The 25,828-nt window shown below is 50.9% G+C and overlaps 1 protein-coding gene across 5 annotated transcripts in view; it reads left to right on the forward strand.

Annotated features, from left to right (window-relative positions):
* Positions 4,764 to 25,828, forward strand: part of LOC102189340 (kinase suppressor of Ras 1) — a 160,610-nt gene continuing 139,545 nt past the window's right edge. For 2 of the 5 annotated variants that reach the window (XM_018064277.1, XM_018064278.1), the window contains exon 1: positions 4,766 to 5,364. In XM_018064277.1, the coding sequence (XP_017919766.1) occupies positions 5,134 to 5,364 (231 nt within the window). In that variant the 5' untranslated portion in view covers positions 4,766 to 5,133. Of the gene's footprint in view, positions 5,365 to 25,828 lie in introns of all 5 variants that reach the window. The other 3 variants (XM_018064273.1, XM_018064276.1, XM_018064274.1) reach the window with 3 other exon arrangements.

Genomic DNA, 25,828 nt, shown 5'->3' on the forward strand with positions numbered 1-25,828 from the left:
ACTGAACCCATCAGCTTGCCCTGTTGACTCTGTCCCCAAAACGTGTCCTCCATCCCCTCTATTTGCTCTGTCTCCTCCTCTCCCTCCTACTCCTGCCCCCACACCTCATCTGGACTGTTGCAGCAGTCTCAAACTCAGCGTCTCTGCTTCTGCCCCTGCCTCTTGACCATCCACTCTCCGTGTGGTGGCCACAGGAATTTTAATTTTATTTGGCCCAGCCTCGGGCTTCTGGGATCTCAGTTCCCGGACCAGGGATTGGATCCAGGCAACAGCAGTGAAAGCCCAGAATCCTAACCACTAGGCCACCAGGGAACTCCCCAGAGGAGTCTTTTCTTTAGAAAAATATTTATTAGGCTACACGGGTCTCAGTTTTGGTGTGTGGGATCTTTAGTTGCTGCGTGTGGGATGTAGTTCCCTGACCAAGGATCAAACCCAGACCCTGTGAATTGGGAGCACCGAGTCTTAGCTACTGGACCATTGGGGGAGTTCTACCCCCAGAGGAAGCTCTTAAAACACCTCTCAAGGAATGTGGTTTTCCTTCCACATACTTAGAGAGCTGTGCTTCCAAAACTTTAAAATTCATTCAAGTCACGTGGGGCTCTTGCTAAAATCCAGGTTGTAATTCAGTTGATCTGGGGTGGGGAGACTGCATTGCTAACAAGCTCCCAGGCGATGTAGTACTCTTGGACCACACTAGAACTAACAAAGACTTAGAGAAAAACCCAAACTTCCTGCCCATGTCTTCCTGTATCTGACCTCTCTCCAGCATTCCCACGTCATCTCTACCCCTGTTTTGCTCCCACGCCACGCGGTAGCCACGCTGGCCTTCATTCTGTTCCTGGAGTGTGCCAGTGTGTTCCTGCCTCAGGGCCTTTGCACGTGGTGTTCCCATTGCCCAGAATGCCCCTTTCTGAGAGCTCCAGCTGGCTCGTTCCTTTTATTTAGATCTCAGTTCAATGATCCTTCAGATAGTACTACTTTGACCACTTCATCTAATGAAGCACTTCATCCCCTGGGAACTTGCTATCACTGTTTGCTTTCTCCCCTCTTCATAGCACTTGTCTTTCTGCAAATTTATTTTGGCAATGTATTTGTTGACTTGTTAATTAGTGGTCTTCATTCTCACATTTGTTCCACGTGAATAAAGACTTGGTTTTTCTTGTTTGTTGGTCTGTTCATGAATGTGCTTGCATGGCTGCTGGGGTGTTGAGATGTAGGTAGGGGAGTCCAAGCTGGGGAAACTTAGAGTGCTGCCAGCAGAGCATCCTGTGGCAGAGGTGGGTAGGAGGAGAGATGAGGCGAACTTTTTGCATTGAGGGAGTCACATAAAAAGTTTCAAGAGCCAAAGCCAAACCTAAGAATCAACACCTGATAGATGGGGACTTCCCTTGTGGTCCAGAGGCTACGACTCTATGCTCCCAATGCAGGAGTCCTGCGTTTGATCCCAGGTCAGGGAACTAAATCCCACATGCCATGATTAAGAGTTTGAATGCCCCGGTGAAGATCCTGTAGCTGCAACTAAAACCCCATGAGGCCAAATAAATAAATAAAAATTTGAAAAAATGTTAAAAGATTAAAACAAACATCTGATAAATGAATTCATCTCACTAAAATCCATCTCACTCACACTCTGGAAAGGAAAGAAGGGATTTATTGTGAATTTACTTATTGGATAAACAAAAATACGTGGAACCCTTCCTTTGTGACCATCATTTACACAACGATCTCTGTTCATCCTCACAACACAGACTCTCCAACTTGCAAGTGAGGAGCCCGGCTCTGAGTTAAGAGACTTGCCCAAGGTCATGCAGCGATCCAGAGACCACACTGAGAACTTCAGTTCCAAAGACAGCTCTGAAACAAGACACTCCTTGTCCCCTTCCAGGCTTTATGCCTTCCAGGCACCTGTTACCACCTAACGCACTGTGCATTCTTCTTATTTATTTTCTGTCTTCTCTCACCATAATATAAATTCCCAGAGGGTAAAGATCTTTGCTTTGTTCACTGTTTCCCAGAGCCCAAAACAGGGCCTGCCACATAAGTAGACACTTGTTGTTTAGCCATTAAGTCATATCCTACTCTTTGCAACCCCATGGACTTCAGCACGCCAGACTCGCCTGTCTTTCACTATCTCCCACCGTTTCCTCAGATTCATGTCTGTTGAATCAGTGATGCTATCTAACCATCTCATCCTCTGCCGCCCTCTTCTCCTTTTGCCTTCAAACTTTTCTAGCATCAGAGTCTTTTTCAGTGAGTTGGTTCTTTGCATCAGGTGGCCAAAGTATTGGAGCTTCAGCTTCAGCATCAGTCCTTCCAGTGAATATTCAGGGTTGATTTCCTTTAGGATTGACTGGTTTACTGAATACTTATGGAATGTGAAAAGGATGAACAAAGGGATTATTTTAAAATCTTTGCTTTCTGTATCACTAAGAGGCAGTTCTGTAAACCCAGTTGAGAAGGCTGGGGTGTGCCTGAGATGAACTGGGAAGGAACACATGGCTTACTGAGTGCTCCCCACAAACCAGAAGGAAGACTGTGTCCACAGAGGAGGGACCACTGCATGGCCTGGCGGGAGAGTAGCCAGGGATCTGGGGCTTGTCCAGTTTCCAGCCCTAACACCTTTGCCCCCATAGGCGTGGATGCCACAGGCGGACAATGGCCCTTCACAGGACATGGCTTCCACATAAAGTGGCCCCGTGGAAAAATGTGTTGACCCAGGCCCAATTACAAGCTTGATGTAATTGCATAGTAGGCATTTATCAGGAAATCTTTTGTGAATTGAGCTAGAGAGAGCCAGTCACTCAACCCTGGCAGCTCTGTCTGCTGAACAAACAGAGGTCCTGAACCAACCGCTGTAGCCTGGGTATGGGTCCTGCCTGGAGATAGTTCTCCTGGTCCATGACCTTCCTCCGTGAAAAAGATGCTCAAATTTCAGCTCCCAGGCCAGCGGCATCAGCATTACACAAGGACATGTTGGAATGCAAATTCTCCAGCTTCACCCTCGACCTACTGAACGAGAATCTCAGTGAGTGGGTTTCATCATTCTGTGGATTAAGAAGCCCTCTAGGAGATTCTGATCCACTCTCAAGTTTGAGAACCACCGTTACGCAGTTTCTCTTTCAGGGGCTAGGACCTGTGTGAAAAACTCTTGAAGTGGATTGCACAGCTTTATGGAGCCCCTGCTGTGTGCCATGCTCTGGATTTGGTTCTGTGAAAAGGAGACCAAGATATTTATCTAGCAGCTTCTGCAGCCAAGGAGTTTAGGAGAGAGATTTCTTCTGGCTGGCAGATGTTGAAAGTATGGATGTGTGGGACCTTTGATCTGAGTCTTGTCTATTCAGTTTAGGCAGATAATAGAGCCCACAGGAACTCATAGGAGGTGGGAGGGGAGGGTGGGGGAATATGGTGGGGGGTTGAACACTGAGTTAGAAGGTACAGAAAGGTATAAACAGACAACTACCAGCCCAGGAGCAGTATTTCGCTCGTGCCCACTGCTCAGGTGTGGGGCCACGGTTAGAAGACCTGAAGTGGAAGAGTAACCATTGATAACATTTCTCTAGTGCCCACACGTGGCAATTATCAATTTGGGTTCTGTATGCACATTAACTCATTCTGCATATGAGGAGGAGATGATGGGATGGCATCACCGACTCCATGGACATGAGTTTGAGCAGGCTCTGGGAGATGGTGCGGGACAGGGAATCCTGGCGTGCCTCGGTCCACGGGGTTGCAAAGAGTCGGACATGACTGAGTGACTACACCACCATACGAACCACACTGTGCGTGTATGCTCAGTTGTGTCCGACTCTTTGTGACCCCCTGGACTGAAGCCCACCAGACTCCTCTGCCCGTGCGATTTTCCAGGCAAGAATACCGGAGTGGGTTGCCATTCCCTCTTCCAGGGGATCTTCCCAACCCAGGGATTAAACAGGTATTTCTGGTACTGGCAGGTGAATTCTTTACCACTGAGCCACCCAAGAAGCCCCATGAACCCCATCAGATAAGCTCTATCATCACCCCATTTTAACTGATGGGGAGCTCAGACACTCAAAGGTGAGCTAACTGCCTAAAGTCACAGTTTGGCGGCTGTTGTTTGTTATTCAGGGGCTCAGTCGCTTTTGACTCTTCGGGATCACGTGGACTGTAGCATGCCAGGCTTCCCTATCCTTCACTACCTCCAGAAATTTGCCCAGACTCAGGTCCACTGGGCCAACCAAGCCAGTGGCTAGGCAGTGGTAGACACTACTGGAACTCAGACTGTCTCATTGCTCTTGGGCCCTTCCAAAGGCACAGCGAATCAACTGTCACCCCCAGTGTCTGGACCGGCCTGCTGGCTTGAGGTGGTGGAGGGATGGGACCTTTATGTTGGTGGGTAAATAGCATCTAGAAGAATGTCCTGAGTCTTTCCAAGCCTGAGCCCTTCTCTGGCTAGACAATCGGGAGACCTGGGCTCTGCGAACCTCCGCCCCTTCCCACTAGATGGCGACCCCTAAACCCACACAGAAATTCTGAAACTTCCATTGTCCCTGTCTTCCAGGGTTTGGCTGAAGCCGAGGAACTGCAGGATGCGAACCCTCCTCCGGTCCAAGGGCCGTCGGCTCCACCTCGCCTCATCTGGGGGGTCGTGGGAAGCCCCCAGCGAGGAGGAGGGATGGGGAGCAGGCGGGGGTGGGCGGGGAGACAAGGCTCTCCGGGATCCCGGCGCCGAGGGAGGAGCCGGTGCGCAGCAGACCCTCCGGGGGCGCAGAGGCGGGGCGCTCCTGCGCGGCCTGTGCCCACAGCGGAAGGGAAGGCCGGGACCGCCGGGCGCCGGCGCCCGCGGGGACCCCGAGGGCGCGGGCAGCGGCAGGTGCGCGGCAGGGACTACAAGTCCCAGCATGCCCAGCTGCTCTGACCCGGCCCCCGCTGCAGCTTAAAGGCTCCGGGAGCCTCAGCCGTCGGGTCGCCGCGGCTTTCGCTTTGCCGCCGCGGCTGGCCGGGCGGACTCGGCTGCGGGGCGGTCCTCGCGTCCCAGGTCCCGCAGCACCGAGGGGCGCTCTTCGTCCAGCCCTCGCGGCTCGAGGATTCCCTTTCGAGGCGCCCGCGCCCCCGGGCTCCGCCGCCTCGGCCACCCCGCGGCCCCGATGCCGAGGCATGGATAGAGCGGCGCTGCGCGCGGCGGCGATGGGGGAGAAGAAGGAGGGCGGCGGCGGGGGGGACGCGGCGGGCGCGGATGGGGGCGCCGGGGCCGCGGCCAGCCGGGCGCTGCAGCAGTGCGGGCAGCTCCAGAAGCTCATCGACATCTCCATCGGCAGCCTGCGAGGGCTGCGCACCAAGTGCGCCGTGTCCAACGACCTCACCCAGCAGGAGATCCGGACCCTGGAGGTAAGGGGCCACGACGCCGGAGAATCGGGGGGCCCGCGCTGGGTGTGAGGAGCCAGGGGTCTGCGCCTCGGGAAGCGCCCCAACACCTCCTTCGCGACTCCAGCTCACTCCTTCCCCAGTTGCATCCTTGAGCCCGGTCACCTCCTTTGCGGCTTCCTTAACCCTCTTCCACTCGCTGGCGCGGCGGCCCGAGGACCCGGGACCAGCCCGGTTCACCTTGGGCGGGATTTGGGGGGAGGGGCGTGGTGCGACCTGCGAGGGAGGGTGGAGGAGCCCGCGGGCGGGGTGGGCTGCGCGCGGACATCCCCTCCGCCGCCCTCCGCCCGCACCACATTTCCAGCTCGCCGGGCCGCAGGACTCATTCTCCCACTGAGTCACATGGTGGACTTTTCCCTGGGTGACGGAGCCCAGCCGCTGTGGGCTGGGGTGACGGGGCGGGAGGAGGTCCCCCTGAAGAGTGAGCGCAGGCCCTTCGTTCTCTGCCCTCCCCGCACGCCCCAGACTCTGTCTTGCTTCTTCCTTTCCTCTCCTCCAGGTTCTTGTCTGCCGCTTATCAAACTGTTTGCTGAAACTGCATTTTTGCCTTGAGTGCGTCTCTTTCGCACTGCCACGGCGTTTCACTGCTCAAAATGTAATAACCTACCGACGCTGCCTCCCCCTTCCCCCTACTGAACTTTGGTTTAGGAATGATTATGCTGAGGACCAAAGCCTTCAATGGGAAGATGACACTATTTAAGGGGTTCTAGTGGAGATAGCCTCCAGTGTAAAGAAGAAATAAGACATGCGGTCCCTACTCTCTCAAGTGATAGCTGGGAAGTCCAGTATTAAAAGGATTTGGAAGAATCAACCAAAAGGGTTATTGCGTTCTTAGAAGGGGCTGGAGGGCCGTCTCTCCCTCTCCTATCATACACAATAGAGGGAAACTAGTGCGTTTCCAACTTGCTTTTGTCCAGAGGCTGGGAAAGCTGTGAAATTCCAGGCACCACTTGGTATTAATAGCTACCCTGTTTTGAAGAACGGGCCTCTTTCCACCTTGCTTGATCTCATCTGGCCTTCTGCAGATCTGGAGATGTTTTGTTTTATTAGAACCTTAACTCTTCATCCCAAACCCTCCACACCCTCTTACTGCTGATTGCCTCTGCCAGCCACCTTAGGGCCAGTGGGTGATTTGTGGCCATGATAACCAGACCCCATCCTCTGTGTGCACCAGAAGCCTGAAGCCCTATTTGATCTAAAACGCTCTGGGTAGGCTTCTTTCCTTCAGTTTTATTTTCTTAAAAGCGACAAAACCAGGGACATTGAAAGGATATAATCAGTGCTGGCTATTATTATTTTTGTTTCAGTTGCTATAGCAGTGCCGACCAGGGCTTGGCTTAAAAAACAAACTGACCAGCAATCCCCCCGCCCCCCCCCCCCCCCCCCCGCCCGCAACTGTCCTTCTTGCATGCATGCTGCTGTTTTCCAAGTGGTGAAGAGAAACTGGTTTCTTGAACACAGCTGGGTGTGTTTGCCCAGCAAAGTTCAGTTTTTAAACTGACACAATAGGGGGCCTGTGTGGCTCCGTTCTGGGAGGAGGGGTCCTTGTCCAGCAGCATGTGCCTGGTTGGACTGCTGTGTTGTTGGGATAAAAGGTTGTCCTCTGTTGGCTTCTCTTGGATTGTTCCCCCTCACCCCCCCAGGTTGCTCTGAAATGCTCCTAGTTCGAAGAGGGGACCTGGGAGAATGATGGGTGATTTCTCTGGAAATGGCACCTTGCCTTCTTGGTGCCCTGCCTCCCAAAGTCACTCATTTTGACCAAGGAATGGCATCAGGACACCCTAGAACATCCTATATTTAGGTCTCTGCACTGGTTTATTCGGTGACCTGCCTCCTGAGCGTTTATTGGATGATCAGCCGTGGCAGCCAAAAACCCATCCCAAGGCCCAAAGGGGATTGGTAGCGGGAATTAGAACAAATACCCAGCTCCCCATCTTCTCTGCTGTGCTGTGGATTCAGGTCCACGCTCCTCCCTGAAAAGGGGAGACACGGGCTGTTTGGGGGATGGGACTTTCGACCCCAGGATCTAGCTCCCTAGGCCTCGCCTCCTTACCTGAACAGCGGCGTGGAGAGGTCTCTGTGGGCTCTTGCAGTTCTCAATGCTGTGGTCTATGAAGGGGCCTCAGTTGGGTGGAATCAAACATTTGTTATACACACCCCTGTGTAAGAGTACCCCTGAGTAAGAATGGTTCTGAAATCTAGATTTACCAAACTGATAAAATAGGGGGAAAGTTTGTTACTCAAAGAATCCTGACCTTTGAGGGCAGTGTGGTAGGTGGAAAGCCTGAGGCTTAGAAATCAGGTCCAGGGTCTGTCTATCTGACCTTGGGTAGTAAGTCCCATGACTTCTGAATCTCAGGCTTCCCCATCTGTAAAATGGGCCAAGACTACTTAAACCTGCAACCTCACGTGTGTCTGTAAGTCCTTATGCTTTCTACCGAGAGATTCTGCCCATGAATTTTCCCAGTGAGGATCCAGTACAGGCCGTATTTGGGAGGAAGGCCCTTTGACAGCTGGCTCTTGTTCCCTAGAGGTGGGTGACACAGGCCAAGAGACTGCTCCGAAGACCGTGGTGAGGTCACGCAGGGCAGTGGTGATGTCCATTCTGGCTTTCTTTCCTGTTCTGCAGGCTCCTCGCACATACCAGGCCAGGGTCCCCAGAGACTGGACTTGCAACATTGGATTCCTGGCTTTTGAAAAAGAGGGCTTGGCTTACGTAAGCACGCCAGACTTCTCCCAGAATCCAAGGAACCCCAGCCCACCCTGGCCGTTGTTAAATAAGCACTCAGTGAGAAGCCCCAGCAAGTCCTGACCCAGGGCCCAACTGCTGGCGCCTTTATTGTAGGTCGGATGATGTGTAAGGTTCGGTCTGCTTGACTTCCTTTCCTTCCTCCACGCAGTGGTCCACTTTGGATCCAAACGAGTGGAAGAAGCCAAGGTTTAATGTCTGCCTCCTACCTGTCAGTCAGTGTGCTGGACCCGTCTCAGTCTCCGAAGATTTCCTGGAAATCCATCAGACTTCATCACACATGTATTTTTTTTTTTCCTCTCGACGTGAAATGAGGAGGTAGATAAAATCTGACCCTAGAATCTGAATCAGAAGTAGGGAGGCAGCTTTGAAGATCCCAGCAGAACGTGGTGCCCTGTCTCCACCAGGCCCTCCTCAGGGGCTGAGAACTGAGCAAGATAGAATGTTCTCGTTCCCCAGACGTGCTCACAAAGGGACACCCGGCTGGCCTTGCAGCCCACACCAGTTCATTCCCTCGTTTGTGCGTCTTCTTTGGGCTGGGTCTGGGCCGGGCCATGGGGAGAGTGGGGCGTCTCGTGAAGATTCTCGTTTTATAGACCTTGTAACTTTGCCTTTTCCTGCCAGCCTCCTGGTTCTTTTCAGAGGCAGACCTTACCACACCAAGGAGTCTTCCCATGTGCTGCTCTTTGTTTTAAAAAAAATTTATTTTAGTTTTGGCGGTGCTGGGTCCTCGTTGCTGCATAGGGGCTTTGCTAGTTTCTTAGTAGCAGAGGCTACTCTTGGTTGTGGTGCGTGGGCTTCTTGTCGCGGTGGCTTCTGTTGTTGCCGAGCACGGGCTCCAGGGCGTGTGGGCTCAGTAGTTGTGCTGCCCGGGGTTAGTTGCTCCAGCATGTGGGATTTTTCCAGACCAGGGAAGGAACCCGTGTCCCCTGCCCTAGCAAGTGGATTCTTGACCACGGGACCACCAGGCAAGTCCCAGCTGGTGGTCTTATGGAAAAAAGCCCCTCGTCAGCAAGCTGACCTGGAGAAAGAGGTCCCCATTGGGCCTTGACCTTCCCTCAGCTCTGCTGTGGCAGAGGTCAGAGGTCAAAACCCTGTGTGGAGGGCCTGAGCTCTCCCCTGTGGCCCCCTCCCCAGCCCCCTGGGGCATCTGGATGGTGGAGCTGCCAGGAAAGGAGAGGGCGCCGTGGGTCCTCACAGAACTGGTCCTTGGGGTGTGCGTGGATGTGCAGTCACTCAACAGACCTGCGGTTATTACTGGTTTGCCTGCTGAGCTGCTCACTGCCGCCACCCCGGCAAGGATTCTGAAGTAGGTAGACTGTGTTCCTGGTGTTTGGGGACACTCTCAGACTATTGGGGAAGCCAGGCAGGTGAGCAGGACTGACTCCATCACTGTAGCCTGCTGAAATCGCTTCGGAATTGGGAATAGGACTGGACGATTGACCAGTCCAACTCCTGCTTTTCTGGGAAATATTCCCAGAGTCTTGTTGGTGACTTGTCCACGTCACACATCCCTGGCACAGCCTCCGCTTCCCCACCCAGCCCCTTCCTCGGCGGGCGGCATTTCTCTGCTTGTGCCCTTGTTGTTGTGTTCTGTGCCCAGTCGTGCCGACTCTTCGACCCCATGGACTGTAGCCCGCTAGGCTCCTCTATCCATGGGATTTCCCAGGCAAGAATACTGGAGTGGGTTGCCATTTCCTCCTCCAGGGGATCTTCCCGACCCAGGAATAGAACCCACGTCTTCTGCATTGGCAGACGGATTCTTTACCACTAAGCCAACTGGGAGGCCCCTACCTGGTAGTGTTAACCTCCTGCTGGAGGCTCTAACTCCAGCCGTCCCTGGGGGGAGCCAGAACTGGGGCACCCTTTGCTTTCACCTTGGCAATTTGTTTTCCTGGTGAAACTTGCTACCAGCAATCCTCCAAGGTAGTCTGGAGAAGGACCTGCGGTTTCCACGACTGGGGAGGCCTGCGGGGTGCTGGAGGAAGGCCCTATCAGATTTGCAGCCCAGGTTGGCCTGGGTGCCAGGAGGCCTCTGGTTTGCTGCCTGGGGACAGTGATGGGAGTGCCTCCCTCCCCACCAGGTGCCTGTGGCCATGCCTTTCCCAGCTGCGCGTTTGAAAAAGGACATGCTTTCAGAGTAGGCTGACGGGAAACTTCTACACTCAGTTCAAAGGGAAAGCTGCGCTGAGGTGCCTTCTGGGTTATGAGAAGGGCCCTAGAGCCTAGTGAGGGGCAGGGTTTCCTTGCAGTGGAGGGATCCCGTTCCTTACAGTGGAATGAGACACCCTCTCGGTCACCTGCCCTGTGCTCGGCTCTTGGCTTGTGTTCCCCATTTAAGGCTCACGGGGACCCTGCAAGGTTTTCTCTCCATTCTGCAGATAAGGACGTTGCCGCTCAGAGGGACTGAGAGATGGAGTTAGTAGGCGGTGGAACTTAGCCTGACTAGTCTTCAGAACTCATGTTCTGAACTGCGCGACTGCTTCTAGAAACCATAGTGGGTGGGGGCGGGGTTTCTGGTCAGAGTTGTGACTGCCGAGCCCGAGGAAGTGGCCGGTAACACAAAGGGCCGGCCCAGGGGCACTTGGTGGCCCAGTTCCAGATGACCGGGCCTTCTGGTGGCCGCACCAGGCTGCGCACCCTCTGAGCTCGAGCTTCCCTAAAGTGCGGCCTGGCACATCCTCAAAGACAGGTCCCCACCAGCGCGCTGTGATGCAATTGTTCTGTGCTAGTCTCATTCTGAGAAATGAGAAGCTGCCTCGAGATCATCTTACTTGTCATTGTTTTAATGGATACCTGCTTTCTCCTCACTGCATAATTCCTCTGGTAAGCACGACGTTCTTTAACTTTCCAACTGTATTAAAGTATTTTAAAATACACGTAGTGATATGCTCACGATTGAAAAGAAAATACAGATTAAAAAAAAGAATAAAAACCACCCATAATGCCACCTCTCAGAGTTAAATCCTTTTTTGTGCATTCATCTGTCTTTGGCTGCTCTGCATCCTCATTGCTGCGCGCGGGCTTTCTCTAGTTGAGACGAGCGGGCTTCTCATTGCTGGGGCGTCTCCTGTTGCGGAGCCCGAGCTCTGGAGCATGTGGGCTTTAGGAGTTGTGGTGCATGGGCTTAGTTTCCCCGTGGCCTCTGAGCAGGGATCACATTTATGTCCTCTGCATTGGTAGGCAGATTCTTAACCACTAGACCACCAGGGAAGTCCCTCAGAGTTAATTCTTATTAACATTTGGCAGTTTATTCTTCCAGCGTTTTAATCCTGTGCATCTGTATACAAATATACAGAGATGTATTCATGGAGCTCACCATGCTCATTGTCTCGTAAATGTCTTCTGTCTGTTCCAGTCCATACAGATATGCACCATCATTAATCGTGGCTGTCTCCTGTGATCATATCAGTTCACTGAACCCATCCCCACTTGTCGCCATTCGGGCTGTTTCCATGTCTTGCTGTTATAAACCTTGCTGCAGTGAGTGCGTGAGTGCATTCCTAGAAGTGGAATTCGCTGGGTCAAAGTATATGAACACGTTTAACAGCAGCCCCGTTGTTTGAAATATTTAGGGCCTCATCTGTTTCTTCCACCCTGCTTCCCAGCCGGAGTGCTAAGTTTCACAAAATGGCAGCCTTCATGCATTCACCTCTTTGCCACTGGGTCTGTGTCCACCCTGAGGGCAAGGAGCGTGAATGGGAGACAGGACATGGCCCCCATGGCTGAGGTTCTGAGTGCTGGGCCAAGAATTGTGCGTTCTCATTTTGTGGTTTCCCGTAGCAAGGGCTGCCCTGGGCTGACCATTTAGAAAAGGGATCTTTCGTTGCTCCCAGGCAGCAGAGCGGGAGCTGGAAGTTGGGGCCCCATGGAGAGGTTTTCATCACTTGAGGCTCATGAAGGGCACCTTACAGAACTGTAAGCTTGGTTTCATCACCAGCCACAAATGTTGATCAGTGCTATTTGGGTGCCTTGGTTGTGGGGTTGATTTAATAGAGTTGTGGACTCCTAAGGATCTTGAAATTCCCAACTGGTCCAGCCCTCTTATCTGCAGGCGAGGAAACCGAGTGCCCAAAGGGAAAGTGACTTGCTAGGAACACATATTAGGTTATGAACCTGAACAAAGAGTAGAGGAGAGACAGGTGGTTATGAAGGAGCACTGAGTGGGGAGTCATGCCCTGAAGTGAGATGTTATGCCACCTTGACTGACTGCAAACAGCAGTCTGCCACCCCACCCTCCTATGTTGAGGCGGGGAGATGGGAAGGGATCCTCGACCTCAAGGAGTTTCCCGCGAGAGGAAGCCAACGGGTTTGCTTTCCCAGCCCCATCTCAGTATCTTAGGCACCCTGGGGGCTGGAGGGGTTCTTGGGGACCTGTCTGGGGTGTCCAGTAGGTGGGACCTTTTCTGAAAGCCAGCTTGCCCGATGGGCTGGCTCAGACCTCATGGCCTGTCTTGAGTCTTTGAACCTGACCTGACTGTACTTTCAAGGGCTTCTCATCCTTCGACTGAAAGATCCTCTAGGACTTGAGTGGGTGAACCTTTTCTCTCCTAAGGGTTGTGTTTATGTCCTAAATTTGTGATGATTTTGCATTCTGTACCATCATACATTGTACAGGGTTTACTGTTTCACTTCCAGAAGATACAGCCTTTGAATCCAGTGCTTTGTGTCTGTCTGACTTTCTGCCCTATTCCAGAAGCATACCTTGGGGATGGATGTTGGGATCACAAATGCTTTGTCATTCATTTCCAGGCACAGTCGTTTCTCATCTGCATTGAAAAAGTCTTGATTCAAATTGCCGCCACATTACAAAACCTGCCTATTTATATACATCTGTATTTCTGTATTGTTCTAGCCTTGGCAGGCGATGGTGTGTTTTAACAGAGAGCATTGCCTTTGACAATAATGGAGCTGAAGTCATCCTGTTTGCTTGCCATTTTTCTCCCCTCTTTTCATTTTCTCACCTTCAGAATAATTGCAAGAATGAATTAAGAACTGTGTTTAAAATTTAAATCAGAGCCCGGGGAGAAAGCATAATACATTACGTAGAAGAGACCAGCCATGGTTAGGAAAAAGAAAGACTTCAATCTGTAATATATTGATCATGAGGGTTTTGCTTTCTGCAAAGCTGATAAGATAAGCTGCTTATAGAGTGGTGGAGCTTTTCTTTGACAAGGCACCTGGAGGTATTGAGTCCCTGTTTAGCCCGTTCATTTGGATTGGGTTTGGATATAGATTAGTAGAAGCAGCTTCACTCGTGGTGCACAGAGAGTTTTGCTGGTCAGAAATAAGTGACCCGAGAGTTTGCTGGCGGTCCAGTGATTAGGACTCAGAGCGTTCACTACCATAGACCCGGGAACTAAGATCCCACGAGTCTCATGGCACTGCAAAAAAGAAAAAAAAAGCAAACCAAAACGTATAAAAAGTGACCTGTGTGCTCTCACATGTTGGGCACATATGGGGCACTATCCCCTCCTCCCAGTCTGGGACCCTTGAAAGGGCTTCACGCAGCCTTTCCTATACTGTATTCTGTGTGATGCTCACGTGAAAGCAAGCTTCAAGTAGCTGAGAATGGGCACCATCAGCCACCTCCTTGAACGTAGTTGGGGAAGCAGGAGCAGGAAAGGAGACAAGAAGTGGTAGGTGTAGCTTCACCTACTGTTGGTTTTATGATACTGGGCTCCCATTTGAGGTCCCAGCTAAAATTGGGGAGGTTGAGGAGAGGCTGGTGACCCCATCCATTTACCTACCTGTGCAAAGTTACCTTTTATCGCGGGGACGTACTTTCCGAAGGGAGACAGGTTGTGTTCTGGGCGCACCACACCACCTGCATTAGAGACAGATTTCACTTAATCCTCCCAACAAGATGAGGAAGATGTACCCAGAGAGGTCTGTAGGTCTGGAGTCGTTGAGTCCTGCCTCCTCCTGGCCCCACTGGCCAGTTAGCATGGTGCCCAGGACACGCTTATTTGAGGTCTACCAGGGAACCTCTTGACCCCCCATGGAGGGCAGAAAACAGTCCAGGAGAAATGCAGTTGTCTGTGAGTGTGCTTGAGCCTGGGGCTGCAGAGGGCAGGGGAAGGGCTGGGCTGCAGACTGAGGAATGCTTTTTAAAACAAAAAAGGAAATGCTAGCTCAGAATGGAAAGGAAAGGAAGCAGCTTCCTGTTTCTGGTGCTGGCTCTGTGAAAGGAGGAGCTCTCTAACCCCTCGGCCAGCGGAGGCCCCGGGCCGGCTGGGGCCACTCTGGGTGTGAGAGACACACATACGGCTCCCATACAGCTGCTCGAGGGCCCAGAGCGCCGGGTCCGCCCCTTTTCATTTTCTCCAGGTAACTGATCAAATGGATATGTGGTTTTCAAAATGAGTATCTATACGTGTTACAAAAGGGATGTGTCGCAATAGCTGACATTTACTGAGAGCTTACTCCAGGCCTGGCCTCCTTCTTAGGAGTTTTATGTGGCCTGTACTCCTCCCAGTGACCTTGTGAGGAAGAGTCTACTGTCATTCCCATTTTATGGATGAAGAAACTGAGGTGCGGAATGGTTAAGTGACTTGCCCAGAGTCATAGATCCAAGGAGAGACTAAGCTGTGACTTGAACCCAGATCGTCTTAATTACCTGCTGGTGCTACCTGGCTTGTGTTTGCAAACTCCACATCCACCTAGAAAATCTGTTAGCAGAGAATCATTTTTTAAAAGACCTGTGTCTTTTGTTTGGCTCCAGAGGGCTGCCCCCAAACTTTGGTCAGGCCCTTGGTGATTCTTTAGGTGAAATGCCTGCATTTGATAGATATAAAATTATATATATAATTCTGTACTCTTTTGGCCATGTGGCATGTGGGATCTTAGTTCCCCGATAGCGTATGAAACTGTTGCCTGCTTCAATAGAGGCAGTCTTATCCACTGGTCTGCCAGGGAAGTCCCAAGTTTATATATGTATTTTAAGTTTGATTATGGGAATGTTCACACATGTACAAAAGTCTGGAGAATGGTACAATGGACCCCTGTGCAGGAATCCCCCCACTACAGCAATGACCGGCTTCATCGAGTCTTGGATCATCTATGGTGTTTACACTCGAATAAGCCTGTTGAAAATGGTGGCGCGGGGCAGTTAGTGTCAAGGAAGCAGAGGTCTTCTGGTCCAGCCTTCTGCCTCCAGGCAGTGCTATGCGGACCCCAGCAGGCTGGGCGGAATCTCTGTACCTTTCCCCAGAAAAGAACCCTCTAAAAATTTCCCCTGAAGCTTAGTGTGGCTCCTGGCGGCCCTCACATGACAGGCAGGTCATCTCGCTCTGTAAACTGAAGCTCCCGAGGCACTGAAAGCTGTTCTCACGTGGCAGAGTCAAGGAATGGCCACGGCCTTGTGGGAATACTTCCACAGCCCCGCCCAAGACAGACCCTGCAGTCACACTGCGGCAGACCCAACTTCCAGCCAGATAGCCTAGTATCTCCTCTCCTCCGTTTCCTCATTGCTTTATCCGCACATCGTGAGATGAGTGTATTTCAGCCAACATTTACTGAGCGCCACTGTGTGCACCCTGGGAGGAGCATCAGCGAGCACAAGCAGCCCGCGTCTCCAAGGAGATCCTGGCAAATCCTCAACTCTACGGTTCTAGACTAAAAATGAGATCCAGGACCCACTGAGGGGCTTCCTTAACCTTTGTGGCTGTTCCTGTGGTTCTGCACGGTCCTCCTGAAGCCTGGTCTTTCCGGCCACTCTTACATTTCTGTTCTCTGCCGTCTCTTGCCCCTGGCAGAGGTGGTTTTCTCTGTTGCTTTCTGTTTGTTTCACTTTGTTTTGTTGGGGCTGTATTCTCACAAGTGTTTCTCAGCCTGTCGCTTTTGGCCGGCTGCTTCAGATCTGTGAGTTTGGCCTCCCAAACGCAGTCATGATGTTATCGTGGGAAAGGATGGTCTTGGGCACGCAGTGGGACATTGAGGGCTGCCTCAGGACTTCAGGATGTGTCTGGGCTCCGGGGGAGAGGGCCCCAGTAGCCTCCTGAATGGTAATTCCTTGCTAGCTCTGTGACCTGCAAGGCCAGTTCCTTAGCTCTGTGGACCTCAGTTTTCTTGTTCCTTAGAAGGCGTAAGAGGGACTTCCCTGGTGTTCCAGTGGCTAAGACTTCACATTTTCAATAAAGGGGGCCCAGGTTTGATCCCTGGTCAGGGAACTAGATCCCACACGCCACAACTAAGAATTTGCATGCTGCAATGAAAAGGTCCTGCAAGCTGCAACTAAGCATCCTTGCAGATGCTGTGTGTGGCAACTAAGACCCAGTGCAGCCAAATAAATAAATACAAATATTTTAAACATAAATAAAAAATTAAAAGGAGATAAGAATAGCTTTATTTTAGACTCTCGAGAGAAGTCATTGAGATACAGAAGATGTGCTAGACGATACTTAGAAGGGATTCAGTATTTTCATTTCACCTCCTCTCGCTTAGCATTATTCTCAAACACTTGTCCACATGTCTCTGTCATCTTCCTTTCCGTCATTTTAATCAGTGCCTGCTATTTCACCCAGTGGGTATGCTGTAATTTACCAAAACATTTCCCCTGTTATGGGACATTTCGGTTGTTTCCAGATTCCTGCTCTTATAAACACCATGACTGGAATCATCTTTGTACAAGCACCTCTTTATTTTTGTTCCTATTCTGAATTCATTTCCTTGGGATAATTCCCAGGAATGGAATTACTGGGTCAAAGAGCATGGATATTTTTTGAGATGGGAGTTGCAAAACTGTCCTCCAGTTTCTGGTTTTTGTACAATAGCGCTCTTAAAATTTGTATTCTTGGTTGAAAAGCTCATTTTTTTCCCTTTGCAATTCTTATTGATCTCTGTGCCTTTCTTCCCCTACCTACCTGACCTTTTCTGGGGGCCTTGTTAAATCATTTCCCATTTTCCTCTTTTAAAAAGCATCTTTATTGAGTTGTAATTGCCAAATAAAATTGTAAGACATTCAAAGTGTGCCAGTCACTCCCGGTCTTGAATTTGCTATTTCTTTCTATCTACTGTCTTCTGCCCATTCATTCACTGACTGTTTATTGAGCATGTACTTCGTTTGGTTTTAGGTACTGGGAAAAGAACAGTGAAGAAGACAGAGTGGTTCCTTTAATGGAAAGAGAAAAATAAAAAGTCAATAGATAGAGACAGGTAGACTGAGGAAAAGAACACTGAGAATGGGTTAGAGTGATGGGATGCGGAGAAGGCTGCTTTAGTATTATTGGTTTATTTCTTATCTTTTGGTGGCACCTTGAAGCATGTGGGATCTTATTTCACCAGCCAGGGATTGGACCCAGGCCCCCTGCATTGGAAGCACAGAGTCTTAACCACTGGACTGCCAGGGAAGTTCCTAAAAGGCTGCTGCTTTAGATGGGGTCATCATGAAAGCTTCCTTCCCAGAGAAGGTTTGAGCTGAGTGTTAAAAGATGAGAGGGCAGTGGGCTTGTGAAAGCTTGGGTGAAGAGTGTTCCAGGCAGAGGGATTAGCAGGTGCAAGAGCCCTGAGGCAGAAGTGAACTTGTGTTCAAGGACCAGAAAGGAGGCCAGCCTGCCTGGACACAGTGGGAAGTGGGGTCCACGAGGGCTGTGGTCTGCCATGACCTTAGGGAGGTCCCTTGGGCCATTTTCCTCAAGTTGGGCCGTGGTCAAGAATTAAGGCACTAATTCATCCAGTTGTTGTGCCTGCGCCAGTTATGTGCTAGGCACTGTTGTAGGATGTAAGAGTGGATGAGAAAGTTAGCTTGGCAGGGGAGTTTGTAGATGAGTAAACCAATAGAAGGTGCCAGTGATGTGTGAATGGAGGCCCATTGTACCGCCTGGCTGACTCATCTCTGCATCCTGAGATGTGCGGGGACTCGGGAAGTGTTTCTTGATTTGAACCAAGTCGGGCTCTGGGCTGCGAGCCTTCACCGTGGCAACTGAAACTCAATTGTCTGCTGTCAGGCCTGGCAGTCTCAGCCTGCCAGGGAAGAGGCCCCGAGGACTGAGGTTGCCAGCTCAGAAGCGGGGCTGCCTGCATCAGGTATGAGTAGCTAGGCAGCACTTATGGGAAACGAGCTTGAGAAATAGTCGTGGGAAAGCCCCTGTTTACCATGCTGCTTTGCCCTGCCCCAGTCTTCCCTGATTTGTGACTCTCATTGGAAATGAAGGCTTGCGGGCTCTGTGCTTGTCCTTGTTTTCTTCTCTTGTACTGTATGCTGTGCTCAGTCGCTCAGTCGTGTCTGACTCTTTGCGACCCCATGGACTGTAGCCCGCCAGGCTCCTCTGTCCATGGGGATTCTTCAGGCAAGAATACTGGAGTGGGTAGCTGTTCCCTTCTCCAGGGGATCTTCCCAACCCAGAGATCGAACCCAAGTCTCCTGCATTGTAGATGGATTCTTTACTGTCTGAACTACCAGGGAAGCCCGAGAACACTGGAATGGGTAGCCTATCCCTTCTCCAGGGCATCTTCCTGACCCAGGAATCGAACCCGGGTTTTCTGCATTGCAGGCGGATTCTTTACCAGCTGAGCTACCAGGGAAGCCCTTTCTTCTCGTAGGGTAGGGCAAAGAGAAGGGGAGCCCAAACTTTGGGACAGCATAGACTGTATACACCTAGTGAGCTGTGACCCTGTGGCAGTTCCAGGAAATGGACCTAGTAGAAGATGTTGGCTGCCATTTTGTTTGGAGGCAACTCATGAGCCAACTTTGTGGCTGGGGAAGTAAGGCCCAAGGTCACAGTAATCAGTGGAGCTGGGGTTCAGATCTGGAATTGCCTGATTTCACACCTTTGTGCATTTCACTGCACTCAGAAACCTGCTTGACCTTGGACCTTGTCTGGAACAGAGAGAGGTCAGCTCTGGTAATGCTCAGAATTTTGAAAGCAATAATGCTGTGTGGAAAAGGATCTGAAAATCTCTCCTTTTCCACACCATTTGGATGGGATTACCTCAAAGTTGTAAGCAGGATGAGATGACCATGGCATCAGGGTCCAGATTAGCAGATTTGCAGAGGTGGGTGGGTGCTCCTTGTTGAAAACAAAGATGGAAAGAAAAGCATCCTGGGGGAGGGGGAGGAGGGGTATGTTCAGAGCAAAGGCTCTTCCCTGATTCCATTTCGGATGAACTTGGCTTCTCTCTCCTTTTTAAAAATCTTTTGGCCACACTACATGGCATGTGGGATCTTAGCTCCCTGACCTGGGATCAAACTCATGCCCCTGCATTGGCAGTCAGTCTGGAGTCTTAACCACTGAATCACCAGGGGTGTCCTTTGCCCTCTGTTTTGAAGTGCTCTGCTTAGAAAGGGTAACGTTAGTTGTTAGCACTGGGCGACACTGGTGCCTGGTGGGGATGACATGCAAGCAGGGTTATATTTTAAATGTTGGCAAATCTTAGGAGGAAGAAGGTGACAACTCCCTGGGGAGATTTCCCCCTGGTGGCCCTGACTCATTGTGGCCAAGGGGACTGAGCAGAGCAAGGAAGAATCCATCAGTGAATGGAAACTTGCCTTTTAGGGGACAGGAAACCTCTGTTGTGGTTGGCCTGGTGGTTTAGGAGGAGAGGTGAGCATTTGAGACAAAGCGCTGGGCCAGTCTTATAGCTGCATCTTTGACAATTTTGAGAGTTTTAGGAAGTAGTTCTTAAAATTAAAAACAAGAAAAATGAAAAATGAAAAGAAACCAAAAGCCAAAGAGGTCGTTAGTCGCCATACCTGTGTGCAGCCAGGCGGGCTGTGAGTTGCCATGTAACTGATGGAAACTGGCTCGTTGGCCCCACTTCGTGTGTACCCTCCCCCACCTTTTGTGGTCCCTAAGCCGGAGGGGGGTTCTGACTGTTCTCAGAAAAGGACTCAGGTGGCCTCAAATGACCAGAGCTTGTCTCAGGCATCTAACATCTTAAACTAAACTTCCTCTCTAGCCCTGTTTGGTTTAAGCAGTTTCCTGGTCTGGCAGGATTTGTTTTCTTAGCATCCGTCTTGTCAAAGCCCCAGTTCCACTTGTCACAGCAAACAGGCCCCCCTGGTCACCCTGTAGCTGCCAGACAGCGTCTGTCTTCCAAAACTCAGACATGCTGTTCCCCTGGGGAAGTGGAGAGCAAGTGAGTGGCCTCCTGTGGTCCTCTGTCTGGGCTCCTGCCTTCTCTTCCCCATTTCGATCACAGGATGGTGCTTGTCTTTATTCTAGAAAGATCTGCTGGTTCATGGGCTGCCATTTGGAGGAAAGGCCGAGTGAGTGAGCAGCACCCTGAAGTAGGTGAGAGCACAGGTTCTGTTGTTTGGCATGGATTTGCACTCTTCTCCCCTCCTGGATAAGCTGCGTGTCTTTGGGCAGATTACTTAACCTGTCTGAGCAATAGTTTCCTCATCTGTAAAATGGAGATTATAATAGAATTGCTCATAGTAAGTGAGATGAGTCATGTAAAGCACAATGCCTGACACAGAGAAAGAATCTGTCTATATATTTTATTATTCTTGTTTTTTTCAACAGGTATTTAATTAGCACCCACTCTGAGCTGGGCACCCACTCTAGGTTGGTTGTTCTTCTAAACGGGGAAGTAAGTGAACAAGATGGACAAAATTGTCAGCTCTGTGGAACTTGGGTTTTGGCTGTCAGAAGGAGACATTCACAATAAGTGAATAAGGGAAATATATTGTTTGTTAAATGGTGGATGTGCTATGGAAAAAACATGAAAACAGGAAGATGGCCAAGGTGAGGAGTGGTATACCTTAAATGAAGGGTCAGGATGGTTTGGCAGAAAAGGTCATATTTAAGATCTCAGCAGGGGGAGAGGGCTTCCTTGGGGATGTATCTGGGGAGGAGCTTTGGAAGCTGAGTCTAACAAGTGCAGAGGAGTGGGCCTAGCGTGCTGGGGCTGGGTGAGGCTTCGAGGTGCCCTGAGAAATGCCTAAGTGATGCAGCCCTCAGGTGCCGCCTGCCCTCGGGTGACCTTGAGGCTGGCATCTAGGAGCAAGGGGGAAAAGGGGGATGAGAACAGACGTTTGTGAAGGGTACCAAGGTGGCATGTGGGTTTCTCAGCAAGCCCACCCTCCATCCAGTGGAATCAAAGGAATTTTGAAACTCAACCCTCCTTTCTTTCTTTTCAATTTTTTATTTTGTTTTGGAGTATAGCCGATTAACAACACTATGATAGTTTCAGGTGAACAGTGAAGGGCCTCAGCCATGTATATCCATGTCTCCATTCTGCTCCAAAGTTCCCTCCCATTCAGGCTGTCACGTAACATGAGCAGAGTTTCTTGTGCTTTACAGTAGGTCTGTGTTGTCAACCCTTATTTCTTATTAAAAAATGGGAGTTTGGGGGTTGGTCCTCACTCACCTCCTATAAAAAGTCTTGTCGTTGACTTTCTGACCGTGTAGGTGGGTGGTGGGGTCCTGGCTGAGGCCCCCTATGGCCCTGCCACCCGCTAAGGACGCGTCACTCGGGCGAGTTGATTTCATTCGTTTCGCAGCATTTGCTGGATCCCTGTGGGGGTAGATCATGCCTGCACCTCCTGGTATTACTCAGCTCATCTGTAACCCCAGGCCAGCAGCTCCTCTTGAAGTTGGTCCATCCTTCCAAGGGAGCTTTCCTAAGGCAGTCATTCAGTAGAAGAGAAAAGCAACATTTATAAGGGTATTTGCATTATCCATAATACAGAAAGAGAAAAAACAAGGTAGCTGTCCAGTGGTGAGGAGGTAGTGGTGCGCAGCACACCATGGGTGGTTAACACACGCAGCTGTTAATTATGAAGACTGGGTAGAAACATGACTGTATTTATGTTACATTAAGGGAAAACACAGAGTACAGAACTGCATGTATGTAGCCTTTGTAGTTATGTAAATTGTCAAACTCTATCTGCAGATGGAAAAAGCTAGAAGAGAAATGAGTTGTGTGTGTGGGGGGGGGAAGTATTTTTGGAAAAATTCTATTGTATCATTATTATTTTCATTCATTTGTTTATTAAAGTAACGAATATCCGAGTGCCTGCCATACCAGAGGCACAGATACTGGTGGACTTGACCGGAGAACCCTGCAACCCCACCCCACTCCCCCAGTCCCCAGCCGCACTCCAGAGTGCTCAGCCCCTCCCTTCTCAGTGCTCCCGGATCAAAGGCTTGCCACGCGCTGTGATGCAAAACTCACACCTTCTGGAATAAACATCAGACTTTCCGTCATACAGCTTTTCCTTCAGGGCCTTCGTGGAGTCTGCTGAGAAGCAGAGAGGTTTCCAGAGCCGCCGCCCCTCCTGAGGGATGTGCTGTTTCTAGCAAGCAGTCCCTGTGGGCGCAGCCTGCCTGGCACCCAGAGGTCTCCCTATGCCTTAGCTGCCCGACCTGATGGCCCCAAGTTGAGATCCAGTCTTCGAGGGAGCACCCAGTCTTGGCTGCGAGGCCCGCTGGGTGAGGGGCCTTCCAGAAAGGAGAACCAGTGCTGTGGGTGTTGACACTCCTGGAACAAACACTGCCGGTGATGCTGCCCGGGAAGTCGGCGGTGGGCTCAGGGAGACCTGAGCGCAGATACTGACAACCACTTACGGCCTTGCTGGCCGCGTTCCGGGCAAAGTTCTCTGGCTGTCTGGACGGTGATGTGGTGGTGAGGAGGACATCTGTGACCAGAGCAAATGTTTACTGAGTGCTCGCTGTTCTAGGATCTTAGCACAGAGAATGCTGTAACTGGAGTCCTTCCAGCACCCCAGGGGTGGGTGTAGGTCTCACCTGCATTGCAAAGGGGGGAGCTGAGGCCCAGAGAGATGGGTGGAGGTGGTTTAGCTTCCTGAGGTCACACCCATGGGGACAGAAGGGTTAGTCGTTCAGTTGTGTCTGACTCTTTTTGACCCCGTGGACTGTAGCTCGCCAAGCTCCTCTGTCCATGGAATTCTCCAGACAAGAATATTGGAGCAGATTGCCATTCCCTTCCCCAGAGGATCTTCCTGACCCAGGGATCGAACCTGGGTCTTCCTGAATTGCAGGCAGATTCTTTACCATCTGAACCACCAGGGAAGAAGCCCCATGGGGACAGAGGTGAGGTTCAAATCAGAGTCTAGCTGTTTATAGCGCCCACACCTTGGTGTTTTCTGTGGCATCATGCATTCATTGGGGGAGAGGTGCTGAACCAGGCTATGCAGTGAAAACTGCAACTGGGACGCCCCTCTACCCTCCCCTCCCCATCCCTGCTTTTCCCTCCTGGAGTGGAGTGCCCTAGCCTCTCCACTTGGCAGCCTCTCTGCTTGCCACACCAAATGCTCTGGAACAGCCTCCGGTCCTCTAAGAAGGATGACTAGTGCACTTTTGCTTTAAAGGAAGGATTTCCTGTTTCTTTCAGGACAAAGACTGTGTTTGATGCCTTTATCCAGAAGCTTCAGGGCCTAGTACAGTGCTTGGCACATACTAAGTACTAAGGAATCAATGAGTGTATATTGTGATCAGCGCTAAATGAACCTCCTGACATTTCTAGAGAAATACTGTGAATCAGTGGGAAGGACCATCCAGTGCAGGGGATGAAATGTGGCCTCTGGAGTCAGACAGCCTGGGTTTGACTTGTTCGTGGCTGTGCCATGGACTGTTTCTAAACTTGGGCAAGTTTACTTTTCTGGGTGTCAGTTTTTTCATCTGTATAATAGGGACAATCAGAAGATCTTGTGGGGGCTGTTGTGAGCATTAAATGAGTAAGTGCATAAAGTGCATGGAACAAGCTTTGCTCACAGTTCAGTTCAGTTGCTCAGTCATGTCCGACTCTTTGCGACCCCATGAATCGCAGCATGCCAGGCCTCCCTGTCCATCTCCAACTCCCGGAGTTCACCCAAACTCATGTCCATCGAGTTGGTGATGCCATGCAGCCATCTCATCCTCTGTCATCCCCTTCTCCTCCTGCCCCCAATCCCTCCCAGCATCAGAGTCTTTTCCAATGAGTCATCTCTTCGCATGAGGTGGCCAGAGTACTGGAGTTTCAGCTTTAGCATCAGCCCTTCCAAAGATCCCAGGGCTGATCTTTAGGATGATAATGCAAGCACTGTGTGTTGGCTCTCCCCTGGCTTTTTTTTTTTTTTTTCTCTGCTCAGCCCTCTCCTTCCCCTCAAGATGATTGCCTTTCAGGCTTCCTGCAAAGGTGGTCACCCCAGGGCTCTGCTGGGGGTTTCTCCTGGGTTCATATGGGGTGGGTTCTGCTTGGAAGGAGGAAGGGCTTCTGTGGGGCGTGAACTGCGAGCGCAGGAGAGAAATGCGACCCTGATCCCTGAGCCTTGTGCAAGCACGGATGTGGTGAGACTCCATGCCATCGGAGTGTCCTGGACACTGGCTGATGGAGGGGCGGCTGTACAGCACCGTCGGCAGCCTGATGCGTGGGGGGATTTGGGGTGCTGCGGCCCGAATGCTTGCGTTCGGGGTGAGCTGTGTGGCTGGGGACATCAGGGTCAGGCGACATTCTCTACCGGCCACTGGCCATGCAGGCAGCCGGTGGGGGGGTGTCCTGGACCAGAACCAGAGTAAGGGAGCTTCTTTGCTTTTTCTTGATGCGTGTGCGCATGCGCGCACCGGTGTGTGTGGCCATCTTTTTTGGCGCGAGTTGTGTACGCGTGCGCATGCGCATACTTCTGGCGTTAGATCTCAACCTAAATAAGATCTTGATAAGAAGTTCAGGGAAAGATTAAATGATACGAGCTTCTCTTAAAAGACATTAGTCAGCTCTTGTCAACCGTCTGCTGCGAACCCTCAATGACTGTCAGATTCCACTTGGTGTAAAAGCCAAAGTCAGGGTCCTGGTTTCTTTCCTTCTGCCTCATGGCTCCCTCTGCCCCAAGCCTACTGGCCTCCTTCCTGTTATTGAACAGCCAGGCACCCTCAGCATTACCCTGCAGCCTTTGTCTCTCTTGGCATGCCCTTCCCCACATGCCCACAGGACCCAACCCCAGCCCCCCAACCCCCAGTGAGGGAGGTCTTCTCTGACCACACTCCCATCTGTCTGTCCCCTGGCGCACTTCATTTTCCCCTTTCGCAAACACAGTATGGTTTCACCTCTTGATTGCCATCTCCCCTCTCCAGAATGAAATTTCCAGAGGGTAGGGATTTTTATCTGCTTTGTTCACTGATATATCCTCAATACCTAAATAGAGTAGACTGGAATCATAGTATTCAAATGAATGAAACAATAAACAAAGTAAGTTATAAAGGAAACTGCCAAAGCCTCATGCAGCTTGCCTGTCAGAGCACAGTAGGATCCTTTGAGTAATTTTCTAGTTTGGGAAAATTGGAGTGATTGTAATACCACCTGCCAAGAGCAAGAACCATCTCTTTGTGTGTGTGTGTTCTTTTGTGTCTACCAGGATAATGCTGGGTGTGCCCCAGGCTTCTGTAATTGTTGTTATTGTTGTTCAGTTGCTAAGTCATGTCCAACTCTTTGTGACCCATGAACTGCAGCACGCTAGGCTTTCCTGTCCTTCACTATCTCCCAGAGTTTGTTGAAATTCATGTCCATTGAGTCAGTGATGCCATCCAACCATCTCATCGTCTGTCACCCTTTCTCCTCCTGCCTTCAATCTTTCCCAGAATCAGGGACTTTTCCAGTGAGTTGGCTCTTTGCATCAGGTGGCTATAGATAGTATTGGAGCTTCAGCTTCAGCATCAGTCCTTCCAGTGAATATTCAGGGTTGATTTCCTTTAGGATTGACTGGTTTGATCTAACAGTCAAGGGGCTCTCAAGAGTCTT

This window comes from Capra hircus, chromosome 19 (assembly GCF_001704415.2).
Source record: "Capra hircus breed San Clemente chromosome 19, ASM170441v1, whole genome shotgun sequence".
NCBI lineage: Eukaryota > Metazoa > Chordata > Mammalia > Artiodactyla > Bovidae > Capra > Capra hircus.